General features: G+C 48.4%; 2 protein-coding genes across 3 annotated transcripts in view; one reads left to right on the forward strand and one right to left on the reverse strand.

The window, feature by feature from the left end:
* Positions 1-6722, reverse strand: part of MORN5 (MORN repeat containing 5) — a 14510-nt gene extending 7788 nt beyond the window's left edge. Inside the window, exons 1-4 of one of the 2 annotated variants that reach the window (XM_040083257.1) lie at positions 6661-6722; positions 6235-6382; positions 5892-6003; positions 4878-5009 (exon numbers count right to left, since the gene is read on the reverse strand). In XM_040083257.1, the coding sequence (XP_039939191.1) occupies positions 4878-5009; positions 5892-6003; positions 6235-6382; positions 6661-6707 (439 nt within the window). In that variant the 5' untranslated portion in view covers positions 6708-6722. The remainder of the gene's footprint in view (positions 1-4877; positions 5010-5891; positions 6004-6234; positions 6383-6660) is intronic. The other variant, XM_040083258.1, reaches the window with a different exon arrangement.
* A 64-nt stretch (positions 6723-6786) lies between these two features.
* NDUFA8 (NADH:ubiquinone oxidoreductase subunit A8) lies at positions 6787-9289 on the forward strand. The gene is made up of 4 exons (XM_040083425.1): positions 6787-6896; positions 6981-7144; positions 8422-8587; positions 9043-9289. Exons 1-4 carry the CDS (start codon positions 6846-6848, stop codon positions 9178-9180), a joined length of 519 nt encoding a protein of 172 aa, XP_039939359.1. The 5' UTR covers positions 6787-6845; the 3' UTR covers positions 9181-9289.
* The last annotated feature ends 8859 nt before the right edge of the window (positions 9290-18148 follow it).

Consider the following 18148-nt stretch of genomic DNA (forward strand, 5'->3'; position numbering starts at 1 on the left):
AGGTAGCTCTGTAGAGCCTTGTGGGCAAAGGGAAGGAGCTGAATGCCATGGCAGAGAGAGAAAATATTTTTCAGTGGTATTTTGGAGGAATATGAATCAAAGAGGCCAGAAAGAGGAATCAGCAGTAAAAAAGGACAAGCACTCCAGCTGTTGCAGGAAAAGCAAAGGGCTACTCGCATTTGTGTGCTCTACTTGTGTAAACGGAGAGCAGTATTGGCTCTCTGCTTTACAACCCTGCTTTCAGAAATAAGTTTGTCAGCCAAAGTAAAGAGAAAAAGATCAATGGCTTGCAATAAACGGCATTTAACATAAAAATGAGTAAAATTTACAATCCAGTTAACTTGTTAAATGTTACAAAATCAGCAAACAATAGACACAATTTGTTTTGTTCAGAGCCCAGAGGTAGAGACCAAATCCTCTAAATTAATTTCTGCAAAAGCTGGGGTTTTTTTCCAAACAGGTCTGGATCCTATTCGTAGTAGAATATACTGATTACCAACTATTTTTAAGAGCTTTACACAAACATTATTTCTTTTGTTGTGTGAAATGCAGAATCAGCCATCTGGCAAATGCCCCAGAGCTAAAATCTTTTACATGACATATAATTCAAAATGATTAAATATACAACAGAAAATAGCTATAGCATTGCACTTAAAATAGCATGAACTTTTACTGCCGATCAAAACTGATTTCTTTAGCCTAACAAGTATCCAAAGAACAATTATTTGAAGAGCTTTTAAGAGTTTCAATATGTAGGAACTAAACCTCATCTAAATTCAGTATCTTAAGTCAAATAAAAAAGAAACAAATGTACAAAAGATTAAATGGTCCTGCCTTATAAGTAGACATTTAAATCTATGGGAAGCTAAATTCATTCGAACAAAAATACTGTATTCCCTCTGTATGTGTATTACTGGGGCTTTCCTCTCCTTGCTCAGGGCATCTGCCAAAACAACTCGTACATTCTTAGGCAATGACTAGGGGACTAGCCTGGAATCAGGCTGTTCATCCACTCCCTCCATCAGCAGAACGGGCAATTTCAAAGAAGAACAGGGAATAAGGCTCCGTGCACGATCCCTCAGTGCAGTCAATCTTTTTTCCTGCACCACAGTCGACTCGAAGTTAAATTTGCTGTCTTTTTTCCAGAAATACTCCAGGCCTGAAAAATTGCCAGGTCCTCATCCCACACCCAATTCTCCAGTAGTTTCTGAGAAAGAGCACGCAAACATCTGCATGTATTTGGGGTACATGAGGGTAGGTATAGAAATATTACCCTGAGCGATTATTGAGTGGTTGTGGCTGTTTCTCAACTGCATTTTTCAGACAAGTCAAAGTCTACATTTCCCAAAAAGCACAAGTTGTGAGGAAAAAAAATACCCAAATGTAAGAGATTTCTCTCATGGATTTGTGTACTTGGACAAACCTGAAATGGTTGAACACATCGTTGCCGACTGTCCAAAATATCTGTGCTTCTTAGTTCTTTCAGAACAAGCATGAGAGCCTCCATCCCATGGTAGCAACGTGAGGAAATTGTAAGTCTGTGATTTTTAAGGCTTAGAATTAAAATGGCTTTGCCCCCTTGCCTGGGGAGTCGAGCCAGGCTCACAACCGAGGAACCTCAGATGTTCTAACCCCAGACTTCTCTAAACTATACAAAAATAATGTTCTTGAATCTTGACCTTTTCAGCTCATAATGACTCCTGAAGCAGCAGGATTTTTCCTGCTGCTTTTCACAAGACTTTCAGGCTTGTAGAAATGCTGATTGCTGGCTGGCTTGGGACTGCAGCAACACCAAACCCCCTCTTAATAACACACTTGTCCTGGTCTTCTGGGCCTAATCCTGCTCTAAATTCAGTTCCCTGACTGAGCTCTGAGAGAAAAGGCAGATTTTGTGCCTTTCTGCCCTTGATTTATAGGAACAGGTACAAATATATTTCAGGTAATATTGACTGCACTACAGGAAGCTCCCCTAGGCACCATACTAATTAAACTTGAAGAAAAAATATGAAAATAGTAGAGCAAATATTCTCATATTAGAATGAGAAAAAGCATGTTTTATATTATTGAACCCATCCCTGTGAAAACCACAGGAGAAACAAGGCAATTTTCATTAGAAATATCTTTGCTTTTCATCAAGACAGGTGACCCAGGCAATCTCCTGAGATCTTTTCCATCTCAGCATAAAAATTTCCCAGGCTTGATGGTATTTGCTATTTGAAAGTTATGGGGTTTTCTGATAGTCAGAGAGCCTAAAACCTGACTATCACAGCTCTTGTTGTACCTCCCTGCTTTGCATTAAAAACTACATATTGCAGTTCCTACTCTTCACTGAAAAACTGGGAAATCTTCCGATCTTTCTATTGACCAAACTCTGTTACAAAGGTCCCAGGAGTCCTGTTTCTACGGGGAAGAAAAAAAGAGGAATACTCCTGGTGAAACAGGAGCCTGGTCCCGGTATCTATTAAAAATAAACAACGTATCTCCTTACAAATGAACCTTCCCATTCTTATTTATGTGCTCAATTTTGCGTACTTCGCAATACTGGAAAAAAAAAGAAAAGCTTGAAGAACACATGGAGAATCAAGAGAAATTTGAGCATCCCCAAGGAAACAGAGGTTTAGGGACGGAGTAATAACTGCAAGGCTGTAATGAGACTTTGGAAAAGCTTGCTAGATAAAAACGTATAACAAAGCTGTTGCTGTCATTTCGTTCCCTGGGCCTGATTAAGTTTGCACGACGGGCCTTTGCGCTGCTCTAGCGGCGAGAGCTCTCCGAGCAAATGAGTATCAGACGTCCGAGCTAGCGAGGTGCAGGGCTCGCCAGACTCCTCTGTGCTGCTCCACATCCTCTCATGTCCACAGAGAAGCGCTGGAAGCAAACTCAGGAGTTTCAAATGGCGGCTGCTCTCCTCTGCTCTGCTCTGGAGCCGTACCTGGACGCTGCCAGGCCGCGGGCAAGGCCGTGCCAAGGCTCAGGGATTCCTCTCTCACTTCCACAAACAGCCCAGAAACAATTAAGAATTGCTTCATAATAGGGCCGGGGTGAAAGGTGAGGACTGGAGTATTCTGCAGCCTGCTGCCAGGGCTGAGGAAGATAGTGTCATTTTGGTAAACCTGTCAAGCTGTTGTAAGAACTTCCTGAATGCTTCCTACCATCTGCTTTTGATGCTTTCAAGACTTGGCTGGAAGCCTGGAGGTTTTCCTGCTCTTTCCTGCCCAACCTATAATGGAGTAGTTCTGGATCTGTTCCCTGTCATCTCAGCCTCTTCCTCAGTTTCTTCTGCTTACAGCTGGGTTTTTTTTTAATTTTTTTTTTTTTTCCTCTTTACTTCTGTGGCCTTGTGCCCTGAATCATCTCTCCTGGGGCGGCAAGAGTTCCTCTGATGTTGAACAAGTGCCGGGTTTTTCAATTGTCTTCATGTTCTCGAGAGGAAGGGTCTGGCCTACATGACACATTCCTTCTTCACACTCACATCAACAACTTTAACTTTGTGTGCAGGCCCTGGCTGGAAGGGCCACACAAAGCCCATCTCCACGACTCTGTCAGGCCGCACGCTGTGCCGGGCCGCCGGGCCAATATTGATTGATATAATTTGTAGGGTTTGAGATAAATGTCATAAAGGACAATGAGTTCAAAGAACAGATTAAAAAACAATAAATTGAATTTCAAGGCGTTCCCTCCTGTACTAATCTGTGTAGGTTCCTGTGTTTTTGGAAAGCATGTTGCTTATCTTCCTCATCAGTAGGCCCACTGCATTCCAGTATTTTGGATCAATGCCATTTGTAATAATCTAGATCAGTTTTTATTCAACGTTTATAAAACAGGCCATGTATCACAGGGTATATTTTATAGCAGATGGTATCTCCAATTCATTTAACCCCCCCCACTTCCCTCCTCCAATATCACAGTGCACACTCACAAAAGCTCTTGAAAGTAGAGCAGAGCAGAATTTTTTTACAACAAATAGTAAATTTGCTGAAAGATGGAGTTTCCAAGCAACAAAACTGTTAAACTGTAGCACACTGAAAATTAAATGTTCTGTTTCTCAGGGAAAAAAAAAGAAAAAAGAAAAAAAGAGGTTTTGCAATTTGGACATTAGAGAGAAAAAAAAACCACCCCAAAACAAACCAAGCAGCGTGGGTGGTTACTTTCAGAAATCAGTTTCATTTTAAAACCCTCTTCACTGAAAAGGTGATAAACACAAAGATTAAACAGCCAGAACACGAAGTAGGGTTTTTTTTCAGGTCAGATTACATTTTTTTAGTTACCCCAGTGTCAACTATTTGGGGATCTGCTGTGGCTCTTAATTTGAAGTTTCTCTTCTGGCTTGGTAAGAACTAACTTTCCCCAAGGCTTATTAATTTGGGGACTTATCCGTGTATTTGCCAGACTCTACTCCAAACACAGGTCTCCAAGGTGAAGGTTTCCTGTTCAGGAAGGTGAGACCCAGACTCATTTTAATAAACTGGACTATTCCAACATGTAGAGATAAGCACATGCCCAAGCACTTTGCTGGTTCACAATGTGGAGGTTTTCAGCTTTCAGGATCGGTGATGTGCCCCTCACAACCACTCCCTTGCTTGAGATCATAACAGGAGAGACTGAAAATTTTTCTGAGATTAACATACCAAATGGTAATAAAATATATTTCTTCACATGTGCTTGGGAATACTTCGTTGTAATTCTGCAAAATATGATTTGTATAGCTCTGGGGATACATAAATCACTGATTAAATAAATAAGTTAAAGATATTTTAGCTCAGTGATAATAGAACCAAGTCATGGAGTTGTATATGTTTTGGCTTTAACCAGGCAACCTAGAAGATATTATAAATAAACTCTTCTTAGTTTACCTTGCAGAAGAAGTTAAACCATACCTGCATTTCTCAGAAACTTGCGTTTGTAGTCAACAACCACTCTGGTTTTGGGGTCATAGAATCCATCACCACAGTCATAACAACCTTCTGGGATTATTTTGGGAGGATCCAGATTTGTAAACTGAGGAATGCCTGAAGGGGAAAAACAAAGTTTGATTTTTTTTTTTTAATTTATGCCTTCGATCAAGATAACTAACATACATCTCAACGGCGTTTGCTGTAAAAATAACACAGTTACCTCACAATAAATTTTGTAAAACATTCCATCAATTTTGCAGATGGGGAAAATGAAAATGGAAAAATGCACGAAGATTGTGTGATAAAAAGCAATCACTTTGATTTCCTCATTCACAGTCCTGTGATTCAGCCCACCAAGTTAACATTACAAATTCAACCTAAAATCCAAAACGCAGCCAGGAGAGATTTGCTGGCTTCATAGAACGCCATGTCATTGCTAAAATATTCTATGTATTGTGTGTATCATATTACAGATTTTACTCATAAAAAATGAGTAAAATTTTCTTAGAAACCCACCTTTTGACTACAATAAATACTAACATTATAGAAGTCTTTAGCAAAAACATAGACAGAAGACAAATGTCTGTTTTGGTATCTACTAAAAATCTACATGGGGCAGATGCTTTGAAACTTCCTTTGGTGTCCTGGATGCAAACTAATTGCTTTTGCTCAGCTTCTCTGTATCAAAAGCACCCTGCTGATGCAGTGAGGGTGAAAGGTATAAAAGGGTTAATCAGGATGCCAAAAGCTGCAGATAATAAAGTCGTGTCCCTCGGGTCATCGCTCCAAGGGACCTGCCGTGGGTGCAGAGCTGCATCCCAGGCTGTGCTGCTGGAAGGTGGTGTCCACATTCTTCTGGCAGCACCACAGGGGTGTATGAAATTAGCCAGAGCATTTCTGCTCCATGTTACTCATGTAGCTGAATTAATCTTTCTTAAGCAAAGTTGTTAGTTTAATTCCTTCCAGACTCTCAGGATTGCAAACGCAATTTAGTACCTGGCGGTTTAAAACCAGAACAGATTTCTGTATAAAATCTTCTGTCGTAGCCATCGCAGTAACGCCATTTTTCCTCGTCGTATTCGAGACCATCTGCAAAAGCGCATTTCCCCTGCAAAACACGTTTGAGCGCAGAGTTAATAAACATGATGGATGGACGGAACGCCAAGGCCTGGTTGCACCGGCGAGCCGCGGCAGAGCCAGGGAATCCTGTCCGTGGTGCCCGGCCCGAGGGGTCAAACACTGCCTTGGCTCGGAAATCCACGTATTTCACCTCCAAGCCTCCCTGGCGGCGGGGTCTGTGCCAGCGGAGGCCCCGCGGGGTGAAGCCCCCCGGCCGTACCTGCGTGGCCACCCCGCGGTCCCAGAGCGCCCGGTAGCTGCCGCCCGTGGGGAGCAGCAGCTCGCCCTTCCCGTGGAACATCCCGTCCCACAGCGAGCCCCGGTACTCGGCGCCCGTCGGCAGCACGTAGTAGCCGTATCCTTCCATCCTGGAAGAGATGCGCCGGTGGATGGTGGCCCTCCGGTCCCCCCAGCTCCCCGCCACCCTCCCTTGCCCCCACGGCCCATCTTCCACCCGCAACGCCCGCGACTCCCCTGCCCTCCCAGTAGGCCTTTGCCAGCGTCCCCTGCGATCCCCGCCGTGCCCCCCGTGTCCCCGCGCTCCCACCCCTCCCCTACCCGGACCCCTCGCTTCCAGCTGCCCCCAGCACCCTCTCGTGCCCTTCCCGGTCCCCCCGTGTCCCGGTTGTCCCCGCTGTCCCCCCACCTGCCGCGCACGATGCCCCCCAGGTACCGCTCCCCCACCAGCTCCATGGCGGCCGCGGCGGCGCGTCCCGGTCACCGCGGCAACGGCGCCGCCTTGGCCCCGCCCCCTGCCCCCGTGACCCCGCCCCTCGCGGCGGCGCGTGCGCGGGGCGGGGCGGGCGCTGAGGGCGCTCAAGGAGAGCCGCCATGCCCGGGGTGCTGCGGGTGCCCCCGCTCGAGGAGCTCGATGTGCCCGAGGTGAGTGCGTGAGGGCCGACGGCGCCTTCCCCGCCCTGCCTTCCCTTCCCCGCCCGCCCTCACTGCCGCTGTGCCCCGCCGCAGGTGGCGGTGAGCTCGTCCGTGCTGAAGGCCGCGGCGCATCACTATGGCTCGCAGTGCGACCGGCCCAACAAGGAGTTCATGCTGTGCCGCTGGGAGGAGAAGGACCCGCGCAAGTGCCTGAAGGAGGGCCGGCAGGTGAACCAGTGCGCCATCGACTTCTTCAGGTGAGCGGACACCGGGCGGGAGGCGCCGCCGCAGCCCCACGGGCCTGGAGGTGACGGTGCTGCGGGGCCGTGCCCGGCAGTGTCATTCGAGCGCTGGCGGTCACTCGTTCCAGCGGAGCACCGCTGCTGTGGAGACAGGCTGGGAGAGCTGCGGCTGTTCCGCCTGGGGAAGACAAGGCTCAGGGGTGACCTTAGTGCAACTTTCAGTACCAGCAAAGGCTACAGGAGGGCTGGAGAGGGACTTGTGACAAGGGTCTGATGTAACAGGATAAAGTGGGATGGCTTCACACTGACAGAGGGCAGGTTTAGATTAGGTATTAGGGAGGAATCTTGCCCTGTCAGGGTGGTAAGGCCCTGGTACAGGTTTCCCAGAGAAGCTGTGGCTGCTCCATCCAAGGCCAGGCTGGATGGGGCTTGGAGCAACCTGTGATAGGGGAAGGTGGCCCCTGCCCATGGCAGGGGCTTGAATGAGATGAACTTTAAGGTTCCTGACAACCTAAACTGTTCTGCAATTCCATTATTCTAATTAAAAATGCTGCCGCCGTCACTGCCTTCAGAACTTTTTTACTTGCTTCTTAAACTTTAACTCCTGGCGATAGAAGCCATGTGCGTTGTCTTGCTTATTTATTCATGAATTTATCCTTGAAGCTCTTTTGCCTTGTTCCAGAGCAAGCGGCCTGGGTTTTTGCTGGGAACTCAGGGCAGTGCTGTGAGGCTGCTGCACCTTGCAGCTGTGTGATGAACTCCAGGAAACCAGCCTAAGCATTGCATTGTTTGTCCTGCCTGTCTCACAGGTGAACTACTGAGAAAGCTTGAGCAGGTGCACCACCTGCCTCACCAAACATGTAGATCCAAGGCATGTGCCAGTACTGTTTGTAAAGAACCTAATTTAATTACCTCAAGGCATGTCCACCTCCAGCTGAAACATCTGTTCTAAGCACGGCTTTTTGAGCTTTAGACACAAAATTATTTGGAAGCGTTAGCACACCGTACAATGTAACTAAATTATTTGGCAAAACAAAGGTGTCCTGTGGAGGAGCTGTGAACATCTACCCAGCAAAAATCTCCTCCACCTATCACTTAAGTTATTGCTGTCATTAATTGTAGCTGCAGCGATGGAAATCTCACAGGTATTCCTGTGAAATACTGACTTGACTGAAGTCTTAGATACTCCTGAGAACTGCACGCCCCAGTTTATCCCGAGGCGAGGCTGGCGAGGGAGAGGAGCGCTGCGCGGGCGGTGGTTGCTGAGGGGTTTGTGCCTGTGGTGTCCCCAGGAGCATCCGGACGCACTGCGCCGAGCCCTTCACCGCGTACTGGACGTGCATCGACTACAGCAACCAGCAGGAGCTGCGCCGCTGCCGCAAGCAGCAGGCGGCCTTCGACTCCTGCGTGCTGGACAAGCTGGGCTGGGTGAGGCCTGACCTGGGAGACCTCTCCAAGGTAACTTGTTAGCCTTTGGGGCAGACAGGCAGATCCTGCTCTCCCTCCTTTATGCATGTTTTGCCTGGACCAGGTCTCCAGCGTCTCCTGGGCTGATTTGTGAACTCGGCGCTGGACGTTTGTGGGATAATGGAAGTCAAGACTGGCAGCATTTTCCAGGGTTGCTTTGCCAGAAGACTTGTGCTTTTCTTAGGCTATGAAATTCTTGCTTTTTTGCTTTTTCTGGTGTAGAGGCTTTTCCTTTAGGAATGAAGCTCATACTTGCATGGAGCTACTCTGTAGTTGTGATGAAACATCCTTCCCTTCTCTTAGAAGTATTGAGGAGCTCTCATCAGCTGAACAATGTGTCCTTACTGTTGCTTGGTTCTTCTTGGTAGTTCTCCCTTGAAGTTCTGACTCAGCCTGGCCATTAAATGATGTGAGAAGTTGTATCACTTCTTTGCATTTCTTTCCAGGTTACGAAGGTGAAGACAGACCGTCCTCTGCCTGAGAATGCCTATCACTCTAGACCCAGACCAGAGCCAAACCCACCCATTGAAGGGGAGCTGAAGCCCTCTCCCTTTGGCAGCAGGCTCTTTTTCTGGTCCTGGTGAAGTGGGCAGGTTGTGCTGTGACTTAAGGGCAGAGATGTGGCACTTGCACGTGTAAATTGTGTGGTGTGTGCTGGGTGTTACTAATAATTAAAAGAGCCCCAAACTGTTACGTGGCTGAGCAGACTTCTTTAAACTCATAGCAACAAGAACAATGCATTTCCCTGTTTTGCTCAGAGTTCTCTGCAGTCACACAGCCCTTGGGACGCTCTGGGCACCAGTAACGTCAGCTGGTTTACCAGCATGATTACCAGGATTGTCTGTGATGTGTGCAGACGCAGTTCCAGTCTTTGACTGCTGTCCCATCAATCACAAACTGGCGTGAGACTTGATTTACTTACTGAGAACATTGCCTCATGGATCAAGGAAACTCTGGGAACAAACAAGTCATTAATGTCTTCCCTTAGTCTTGCAACTGATAATTGTGCATTCTTTCCAAGGGACTCCTGTAGAGGTTTAATCTAAAATCTGTCTTGGAGCAAGGGGTTAGTGGAATCTGGCATTTGCTACGTATGGGGGCAATGCTGTTTCTGCCATAAAGATCCCTGTGGGGCTTCCCAGCTGCTCATACAGCACTGGTTAGGGACTTCCACTTTTTGGACTGTTCTGCTGGGGGAACACAAGCTACTTTATCAGAAAAATCATATTAAATTTCCAACACCTTTCAGGAAAACCTTTCTCCTAAAGGATCTTATGTCCCATTAAGCTGTGTAGGAAAGGGGCTTGTATTCTCTCTCAAGACCCTAACTTAAAGGGTTTGGGGCGAATCCTTCCCAATTTTTCACTATGATACTCTTTTTGATGGAGGAGTTAATGAGCTTTTTAAAATTTATCATTTCTGCAATATCTGGAAGTTGATCTAGTCTTTCATTCACCTCCATGCAATAGCAAAAACCTTTTTAAAAAGGTCAGAAAAAAAAATGCAATGAATTTTTTTTCCAAAGCAGTATGCAGTTTAACTTCCTCTGGGTGAGGCTGTCTCACCTGAACCATGGCAAAGAGTGGAATTGTGCTCTGTTCCTCAAGTAGTTTGCTGGTAGTAGGATCTGAAGATTTGCCGTCTCCTTGTTTGAGATGGGATTAAACTGTAATGGTTCTATAACTGCAGCATGTGTTTCTGATCCATGGAGCTAGAGGGAAAATTGTATAACATTTATCTAAAAATAGCTTGTGCACTGTGTGGCTTCTGGGTTCTTGCTACTTTCTGGTGGGGTGCATTGAGTGAAACTCAAAGCAGGTGCTATGCTTGCATTTTAATGTACACACCAGGCTGTTTCAGCAGCTCCTTGCCTAAATCTGTGAGCTGGTGGTGCACCTTTGCAGTTTCTCCTTGCCAATCACTGCCACCATCTCGGATCAGGCACATCTTGCTGAAGAAAGATCACCCTTTTCTGCAGAGACTGAAATTAGGATGAGCTTGGAGTTTGATTACATTCAGCTGAGTGAGTGAAATGAGTCTTGGCCGAGCAGAGGGTGAATTGTCTGGGATGTTAACACGTATCACATCAGACCTTTGCTCACCCACTCCAACAGTTGATCAGGAGCTTTTAGATCTTACCATGTTCTGTTAATAACTTACTATTGTCAGCATATTGTATGAACCATTGCACTGCTGAACATCTGCTTTGGAATAAACAGGCATGGGCATTCCAGTAGTCAGCCCCTAATCACAATTAAAGAGTATTTTTTTCCATTAGATTGCTTCTGAAAAGAAAGATATTCATAAGTAGGCGGGCAAGTTTTTTTCAACAGGCTAATAGGAGCCCCACCCTTAAGTTGGCTAGTACTCTAAGAAAAAAAAGAATTCACTCTGAAGTCTTAAAGGTTTAAGATTGTTCATCTGTTTCTTGACAGAGGAATCTACAGCCTCTTGGGTCAGCGCTGTGGGATCCAGTAATGATATACTGATTATGGTTTTAATGTCAGAATTAACTGCTGGCCTAGATTCCCTCTTCAGTTTCAAGCAGGAGTGGGCAAGTGAAAGTACAAAAGAGATCAGCAGAGGAGGACAATGAAATGATAAAGTCAAGTAGAATTCAGCTGTACTCTGAGCATTTCCTTCATTAACCTCTCTGTAATAATTGTTTCTTGTCTTATCTCTTGGCTAAATCTCTGGAAAAGTGTTGCCGGAGGCTTTTCATGGTGCTTTGGACAGGGCCTGAATGCAGCTATTTCTCCTCAAAGTCCTGTGGCTTTATTCAAACCTAGATGCCCCTTTGGAGCTGTAATGGAAACTAGAACAAGTGGATGTCGAGATTTGGTAAAGACCATAAAAGTATTTTTGAGGAATGTGTCTTGACAATTTTTTGGCAGATGTAGAGCAGACACAGATTCAACACAGATATTTCCCTGGCCCTGTGAGAAGTGTTATTTGTTGTGCTATGGGCTCCCAGCTTTGCCGGAGTTTCTAATCACATGTTAAATTAACAAAATGTTAAGCCAGTGTTGTAGCTTGTTCCACTGTGGGTCAGATTCAGCAGAAGCTGCTCCATTCTTTCAGAGTGTGGGTGGGAAGACTAAAATCAGCATAATTTCAAATCTCAGTGAGGTGGGACTGTGCATTTCTGGTGCAGCAGACTTGTGTGGCACTAGCACAACAGCGTGCTTCTGAGGAGAATGTCTCTCTCCAAAACATCTGGCAGTTAGAGGTGCTCTGGTTTCAAATGGTTCTGCTCCATTCAGGACTGTACAGTCCTTTTGAAGCTCTCTGTGTGCTCATGTACTGGAAGAGTTTAGAAGTCAGAATCCATCTGGGCAGTAACAGATTTCAGACTCCCTCTTGTGGCTGCGTTAAGCTGGTTTTGGGCATCTCTCTGAAGACTTTGACATCGTGAAAATCCAAAGGCTACTTAAAGACAGAAACTTGATTAGATCCTTTGTCTTTGCTATAAAATTCACGTTGTCTCAACTTGATTTTTCCTACTTGAGTATGAAGGGAGAAGAGGAAGAAAAATGGTTTGAAAATGATTGCCTCAGTCACATTTCATGTGGTTCAAGGAAGTTAAGGTAGAGTCAAAGTAGATGGAGGTGGCTGGGAAGCCACAGTGTACAGTGTAATTCCTGCTCTGAATCCAGAAAGGAGATGACCCCGGTGCTGCAGAGAGCAGTGGTTCTACATCTCTGGGGCTGGTGTGAAATGGGTGGGACAGGCAAGGATGGGGAGCAGGTTAATTGCAGTATTTACCTTTGTATGAAAGCACATTATTTTTCTGTGTTAGGAACAGACATGGCCTCACCAAATGGTCTTACTAATGTTAATAACTCTGTTAATAATTTTCTGGCTTTTCATGTGAGCCCTTCTACCTGAGGACTTGATCTGAATCTAAGGCGCTACTCTGCATGGCTGAGTGTGGTGCAAATAGTACTTTGGCAAAGGGAGGAGGTCTGAGAAAGCGCAGCACAGCAAACTAGAAGCAAATAGTCTGCGGTGTGAGTTTGGCTTTAAAGCAGTAAATCAGCACTGCAAGCAGAAGCAGATGCTGGAGGAGGGGTGGCTCCCAGACCCCCAAGGCAGGTCAGCAACAGCTCACTCGCTGGTGCAGGAGTTATTCCTGGGCTTGGTTTCTGCTTCAACAAATTTCTCCACTCCCACGTGCTGCCGGAGTCTTGGCAAGCCCCACACAGGCACGGTGCAGGTTCCTCTGTGCTCGGCAAGGGCAGGCAGTGAGGAGGAGAGCCCCATTCCCCTGTGCCCCAGGCTGTGCCTGGCTGTGGAGAGCTGCTCCAGGCTGTCCCAGCGTTGGGACACAAGCAGAAGCTGCTGGGACATGAAGAGTTTTGCTATAGCTCGTATATCCAGGAACAGGGGCTCAAAGAAGGCAGCATTTAATGGGGTAAAAGCTCCTTCACCATGCCTGCATCCCAAGCATCTCCCCATTGCTGCTGCCTGAGAAATATCTTAGATCACATTTGTCTGTTGCTGGTGTCTGAACAAAAGGATTCCAGTCTGCAAGTTCCTGTGCTCTTGGCTGGGCTTGGCAAGTGCAGGTGGTTAAAGGGAGTGTTTGGTTCACACTGTGTTCTGCAGCACAAAATGGCAAATAGCTTTTGCACTTTTGATAGGGTTTAAATGAATTTCTCCCTTCTCACCAGGGTAAATGAGGGCTGGGAAGAATGGCCATGCCTGTTGCTTTGTTAAGCTTGGCTTTGGCTCCAATTCTGGCACCAAGAAAGAAAATAAAATACAGGGAAGGGGAGCTCTGTAAAAGAGCTATGGATCTGCTCCCAGGTTGATAGGTTTAAACCACAAAAACCCCTGAATCTGAGGCACTGCTCTAATATTTGTAAAATCAGCATGGCAGCTCTGTTAAGGGCTATGAGTCAGCCTGAGGGTGGTTCAGCTCTTTTTAAGTAGTAGCACAGCCTTCTGCTTCCTTGCAAACAGGAGCACGGATTTTAATGGAGCCAGAATTACCCCTTTGGTTAGAGCACTGTCTGACCTCTGCTTTGTTCTCGCTGCCTCCTGTGTGCAGCTGTGCCGAGACAGGAACCTGACCCGGCTTTGGGAGAAAAGGACTGCATGAAGCCCCTAAATGTGGGATCGGTGCAACCCTCTCTCCCCGCCGCCCCTCCCGTGCCCAGCCCGGGCTCTCTGCAGGCTCCGTGCGCTGCTCCCGGGGGCCGGGGCACTCAGGTGTGGCTGTGGCTCTCAGGAAGGCGCTGGCAGCGGGGCTGACCCGGCCGTGTGTGCACAGCGAGAGGCTCTGCCCGTCCCCTGGCACGGCCTCAGGCGCTCGTGGCCAGCCTGAGCTCCAGGTTAAACAGAGGAAGGTGAGGGTCAGCTGCTGAGAGCTCTGCCCAAGGCTCAAGAAGCGCATTTTGGCGGAGGAAAGGAATACAATACAAGCAGGGAGGGAAACTCGAGTTCCATCCAACCCCCTCCAAGAATCTTTTGGCTCCCTACAGCTGCTGGAGTCTTTACTACCAGTTTCTGGGCTCTTTATTTTTGCAGGCTTTCATGTGTTTGTTTTCTGTCACTTAGCCCAGTGTTGCAGAGGGGACAGAGCAGAGCAGGAGCAGTGAGGACTGGAGGTACAGCCCTGCACAGGGGGACAGGCAGCCCAGCTTCCCTTTCCTGCCTGTCACTATCTCATTGTGTGGCCTTGGGGCACTGTCACTTCCTTCTCTGCCCTGGCTGCCCTGCAATGAGGTGGTTCCACCCAGCACAGCTCTCTGCTTGTTTACCGTCTTTGTCCTTGTGAAGTGCCTTAGAGGAGTCCTGGGGGAAGCTCTGCCTGGGCAGGGCAGGCACAACCCTGGCTCAGTGCTGTTTTCCTTCTCCAGGGCAGCAGGAGCCACACGGTCACAGGGTGTGGGTGGGCAGAGAAGTGGCTGTCACCTGCCCCGGAGCCTCTGCCCTCTGTGGGCACCCAGCTCTGTGATTGGAGAGGCAGCTGGAGACCTCACTGCAGGGTGGGAGATGAGGAATGTCTCTCTCAGCACTCTTGGAGGGGTACTTCCCAATTCTGAAGCCCTCCTGCCTTTCAGGGATCACAATGGCAGCACCCTGTCTCCTGCTCAGAGCCATCCTCTGCCGGTGCTGGGAATGGCTGTGTGCAGGGAGCCAAGGAGCAAGAGAGGAGGTTACAGGAGAGACAGTCCTCAGAACATGTGTAGCATCCAGCCCTTGCACACTCCTCTCTGCTCTCCATCACTGCTTGCTCAGAGCCTTTGTTTCTTCTAACCATGAGTGAAACCAGTTGTGGGAGGTTGTGCTCAGGCATGACATAATCTGAGTCTGGGACTCTACTGGAGGAATCCTTTTGAAGATTTACTAGTCTGGCTAATTACAATAAAACTATGAAGGTGCCGTGCTCTCTAAATCATCAGAAATTAATAAGTGTAGGTTTCTGCTTTCTTGTGATTTTTGCTAGGACACAAACCAGAGCAATTCTGGCTACATCAGCAGTGTTTTCTTTCAGGAAGGTCTGTCAGAGGCACATTAATGTGTTCACAGAGCCGTTGTCCATCTTTGGTTTTGGTAGCAGATAATCTGATTAAAAAGATGTCACTTTCTTTCTCCTTTCTCTGCGTTGCCTTTCTGTGTTTGTTTCAGCTTGAGCAGCAACGAAGGCCTGCAGGATTTATCTGCTGTTTATTGACATTTTCCCTTTCTGAAGCGCATCCTTCCATTACCCCACAGAGTTCAGCTTGTGTCAGCCACAGACGGGTGATTTGAGGAAAGGCAGCATTCGCTGGAAATGCCCCTTCCAGCCTCATTCCCTCACAAAATACCCACATTAGCAATACACTTAAAAACTCTGAATTTGAATACCTACTTCCCTTTTGGCTGTTGTTGACCTTAAAGTACACATTTACTATCCATTTTCATCTGTATCCTACTTTTGAGAAGATTTATCATTCCTTGTCATCTGGAGTAAGCCTTTGTTGTCTCATTCTCTGCTGGGAACAAGTCTGCTCCCTCTTGGTGTCCCTGCCAGGCTGTTCCTGCCTGGTCACTGCTATTTCCTCTCCTTTTTCACCCTGGGGTCGCAGCTGGGGTCACACAGGTTGGTATCTTACCTGGAGCTTCTGCCACCACAGGCCACCTGCCCCATGGATCTGGGGGAAGAGAGGCCGAGCCCCACAAGCTCTGCTGGAGCTCTGTGTCCACCTGTCTCCAATGTTTCCAGAGCACCTGGAGCAATCCAAGCTCCCGGGTCCTGGCGCCGGGCCGAGCCCGTCGGTGGGATGTGGGTGGCTGGGTCCTGGTGGGCAGGCAAAGTGTTGTCGGAACAAAACTGCATTGAAGTGATTCTTTTCCTCTCCCCTTGGCCCGCTAGGAAATCTTTTTCCATTTACTATAAAACATGGTCCTTAATAGTGCTGAAGTGTTCTACATATTTTAAATAAACATGAGTGGATTTGAGCCCAGGAGGACATGAAAGAATGCAGCATTTGCGGGGTACCGGCCCGGCACACATGTCAGCAATTTGGCTGCCTTGTGTACTTTGGCTTTTAAAAAAGCATTTAAAAGTAAACAAATGAAGGAAAATCTGGCAGCTGGATTTCAAAGTAAATTGCTTTCAGCTGATATACCCTGTTTCCAGCTTGCTTGGGTAGTATCAAGCCATACACATCCAGCAAGAAGAGCGAGCGGCCAAGGAGAAGAGCGGGGGCGGGAGAGAGAACAAAAGCAGGGAAGTTCTGTGGATTTAATTCTTCCATTTCCTTCCTTTGCACCAAACCCTCCCTGCCTGTCAGTGCCCTCTCATCAGCCAGGCAGGTTCATGCTTCAGACAGCAAACTGTGCTCCTTCTTCCCCTGAGCTCTGTTCAGCCAGGTTCTACCTCCCTTCCATCACTTCTGGAGCAGGAATGGGATGGTGTGGGATGGGAGTAGCATCCATAGAGTGACCATGACGTGTAGTGCTGCTGGAGCTGCTCTATCAAACCTTTATCCCAGCCACTGCCCCACCAAGCGTGGGGACAGCCCAGACCTGTGGGATGAATCCATCCATGAGGGGTTTGGGAAGTGCAGGCTGGGATGCTGCTCCTTTGGGACTGCCAGGCTGGGGTGGGGGCATCGCCACTCTGCTGGTGGAGGGAAGCAGAGGTGGAAGTGACAGAGATAACAAAAGATAACAGAGTCATTAGAGGAGCAGGGCTGTGGGGAGGCCCCGCTCCTACGGAAGGGCCTGGAGTGTCCCCAAAGGATGAGATTCAGCAAATGCTGACAGATGACAGTGAGGTCCTGTGCTGGACAAAGGGAAGGTTGCTGAGGTCACACTTTGGTTCAGCTTTGGGCTCCTTCTGCTTTGACTTGCGTTTCCTCAAGTTTATAAAACTTTCCACGGGTTGGTTCAGTGGAAAGGGCAGAGGAAACTGGTGGGTCTGGAATCCCGGTGGTGTGGGGCCGGGGCAGGGCTGCTCCAAGCCCTCTGGCAGCCCCTGTACACTCAGCACTCATTGCTGGGGCTGTGAGCCTGGGCGAGCCACCGCGTGTCCCCAGCGGCTCCCAGAGGTGACACAAGGAGGGTGCCATGCTATGGGCAGGAGCCCTGGCTCAGCACCCCTGCAGAGCCCCATGGGCCCGAGCAGAGCACTGACACCTGGGGTGACTGTGGTGCAGGTGTGGTGGCTCCATGGACAGAGTATGAAGGTGGGACCTGCTGTGCCTGCACGAGGAGCTGTGGCATTTGTCCAGTCCCTTGGGAACTGATGCCAGGGTCACAGGTGATGCCACGCTGGCAGCATGCCCCTGGTGCTGCAGTGCCCCTGGAGCACCCAAGAACCAGGAGAGAAGCAGCCAGAGCAGAGGGACAGTGTCCCTGCAGCTCCCTGAGGCAGCTGGGACTGGCCCAGCCCGGGTCAGGATTTGCATTTCCTGTAGCAGCACCCCACACAGCCCGTGGTGCTGGCACAGGAGCAGCCAGATTGTGCTGATCCTCGTGCCACCATCACATCCCCAGCACCAGCAGGGGACAGTGATGCCCTTATGGCACCGGCTGCCCCACGGCAGCACGACCTGAGCACTGCAGCCTCTCACCAACATGGGTACACCCCCAGCCTGGGGATGGGTTCCCCTGGGAGAAAACAGCCTCATAGGAGGGATGTCCCTCAGGTCCCCTGGTCGGGTCTTGTCATGCAGCAGCAGAAAGCAGCAGCTGGATGAGGATGGGCATGGGGATGCACAATGTGCCCCTGACCCTCCCACCCCCAGTGCACAACCTCCAGCCCACCTCCCACCAGGCCAAGGAGAAGGAGGCCCTCCCCAGCAGCTTGTTTTTGCCTCATTCCACAAATTGGGAGGGAAAAGGGCCTTCCCCTGTGTGGAACATGTGGAGCGTCACTGTATGCATCTCTGGTGAGTGCTGTGGGTGCAGGGTTTTGATGGGATAGGTTGTGCCTGGCTTGGGCTGTGTCACCTGTGGGAGAACAGAGATAGTGCTGGAGGCACTCTTGCCCCTAGTGTGTTGCAGCTGTGTTAATTACAAAAGAGTGGGAACAGCCTTGCCCTCACAGCTATGGGT

Source organism: Hirundo rustica, chromosome 20 (genome assembly GCF_015227805.2).
Source record: "Hirundo rustica isolate bHirRus1 chromosome 20, bHirRus1.pri.v3, whole genome shotgun sequence".
NCBI lineage: Eukaryota > Metazoa > Chordata > Aves > Passeriformes > Hirundinidae > Hirundo > Hirundo rustica.

What these genes read in the sequence shown, in the direction of transcription:
- NDUFA8 (XM_040083425.1), top strand. Translation starts at nt 6,846, where the DNA reads ATGCCCGGGGTGCTGCGGGTGCCCCCGCTCGAGGAGCTCGATGTGCCC. An exon ending in AGGAGCTCGATGTGCCCGAG is followed by an intron (nt 6,897 to 6,980) that starts GTGAGTGCGTGA and finishes GCCCCGCCGCAG; the next exon opens with GTGGCGGTGAGCTCGTCCGT. An exon ending in TGCGCCATCGACTTCTTCAG is followed by an intron (nt 7,145 to 8,421) that starts GTGAGCGGACAC and finishes TGGTGTCCCCAG; the next exon opens with GAGCATCCGGACGCACTGCG.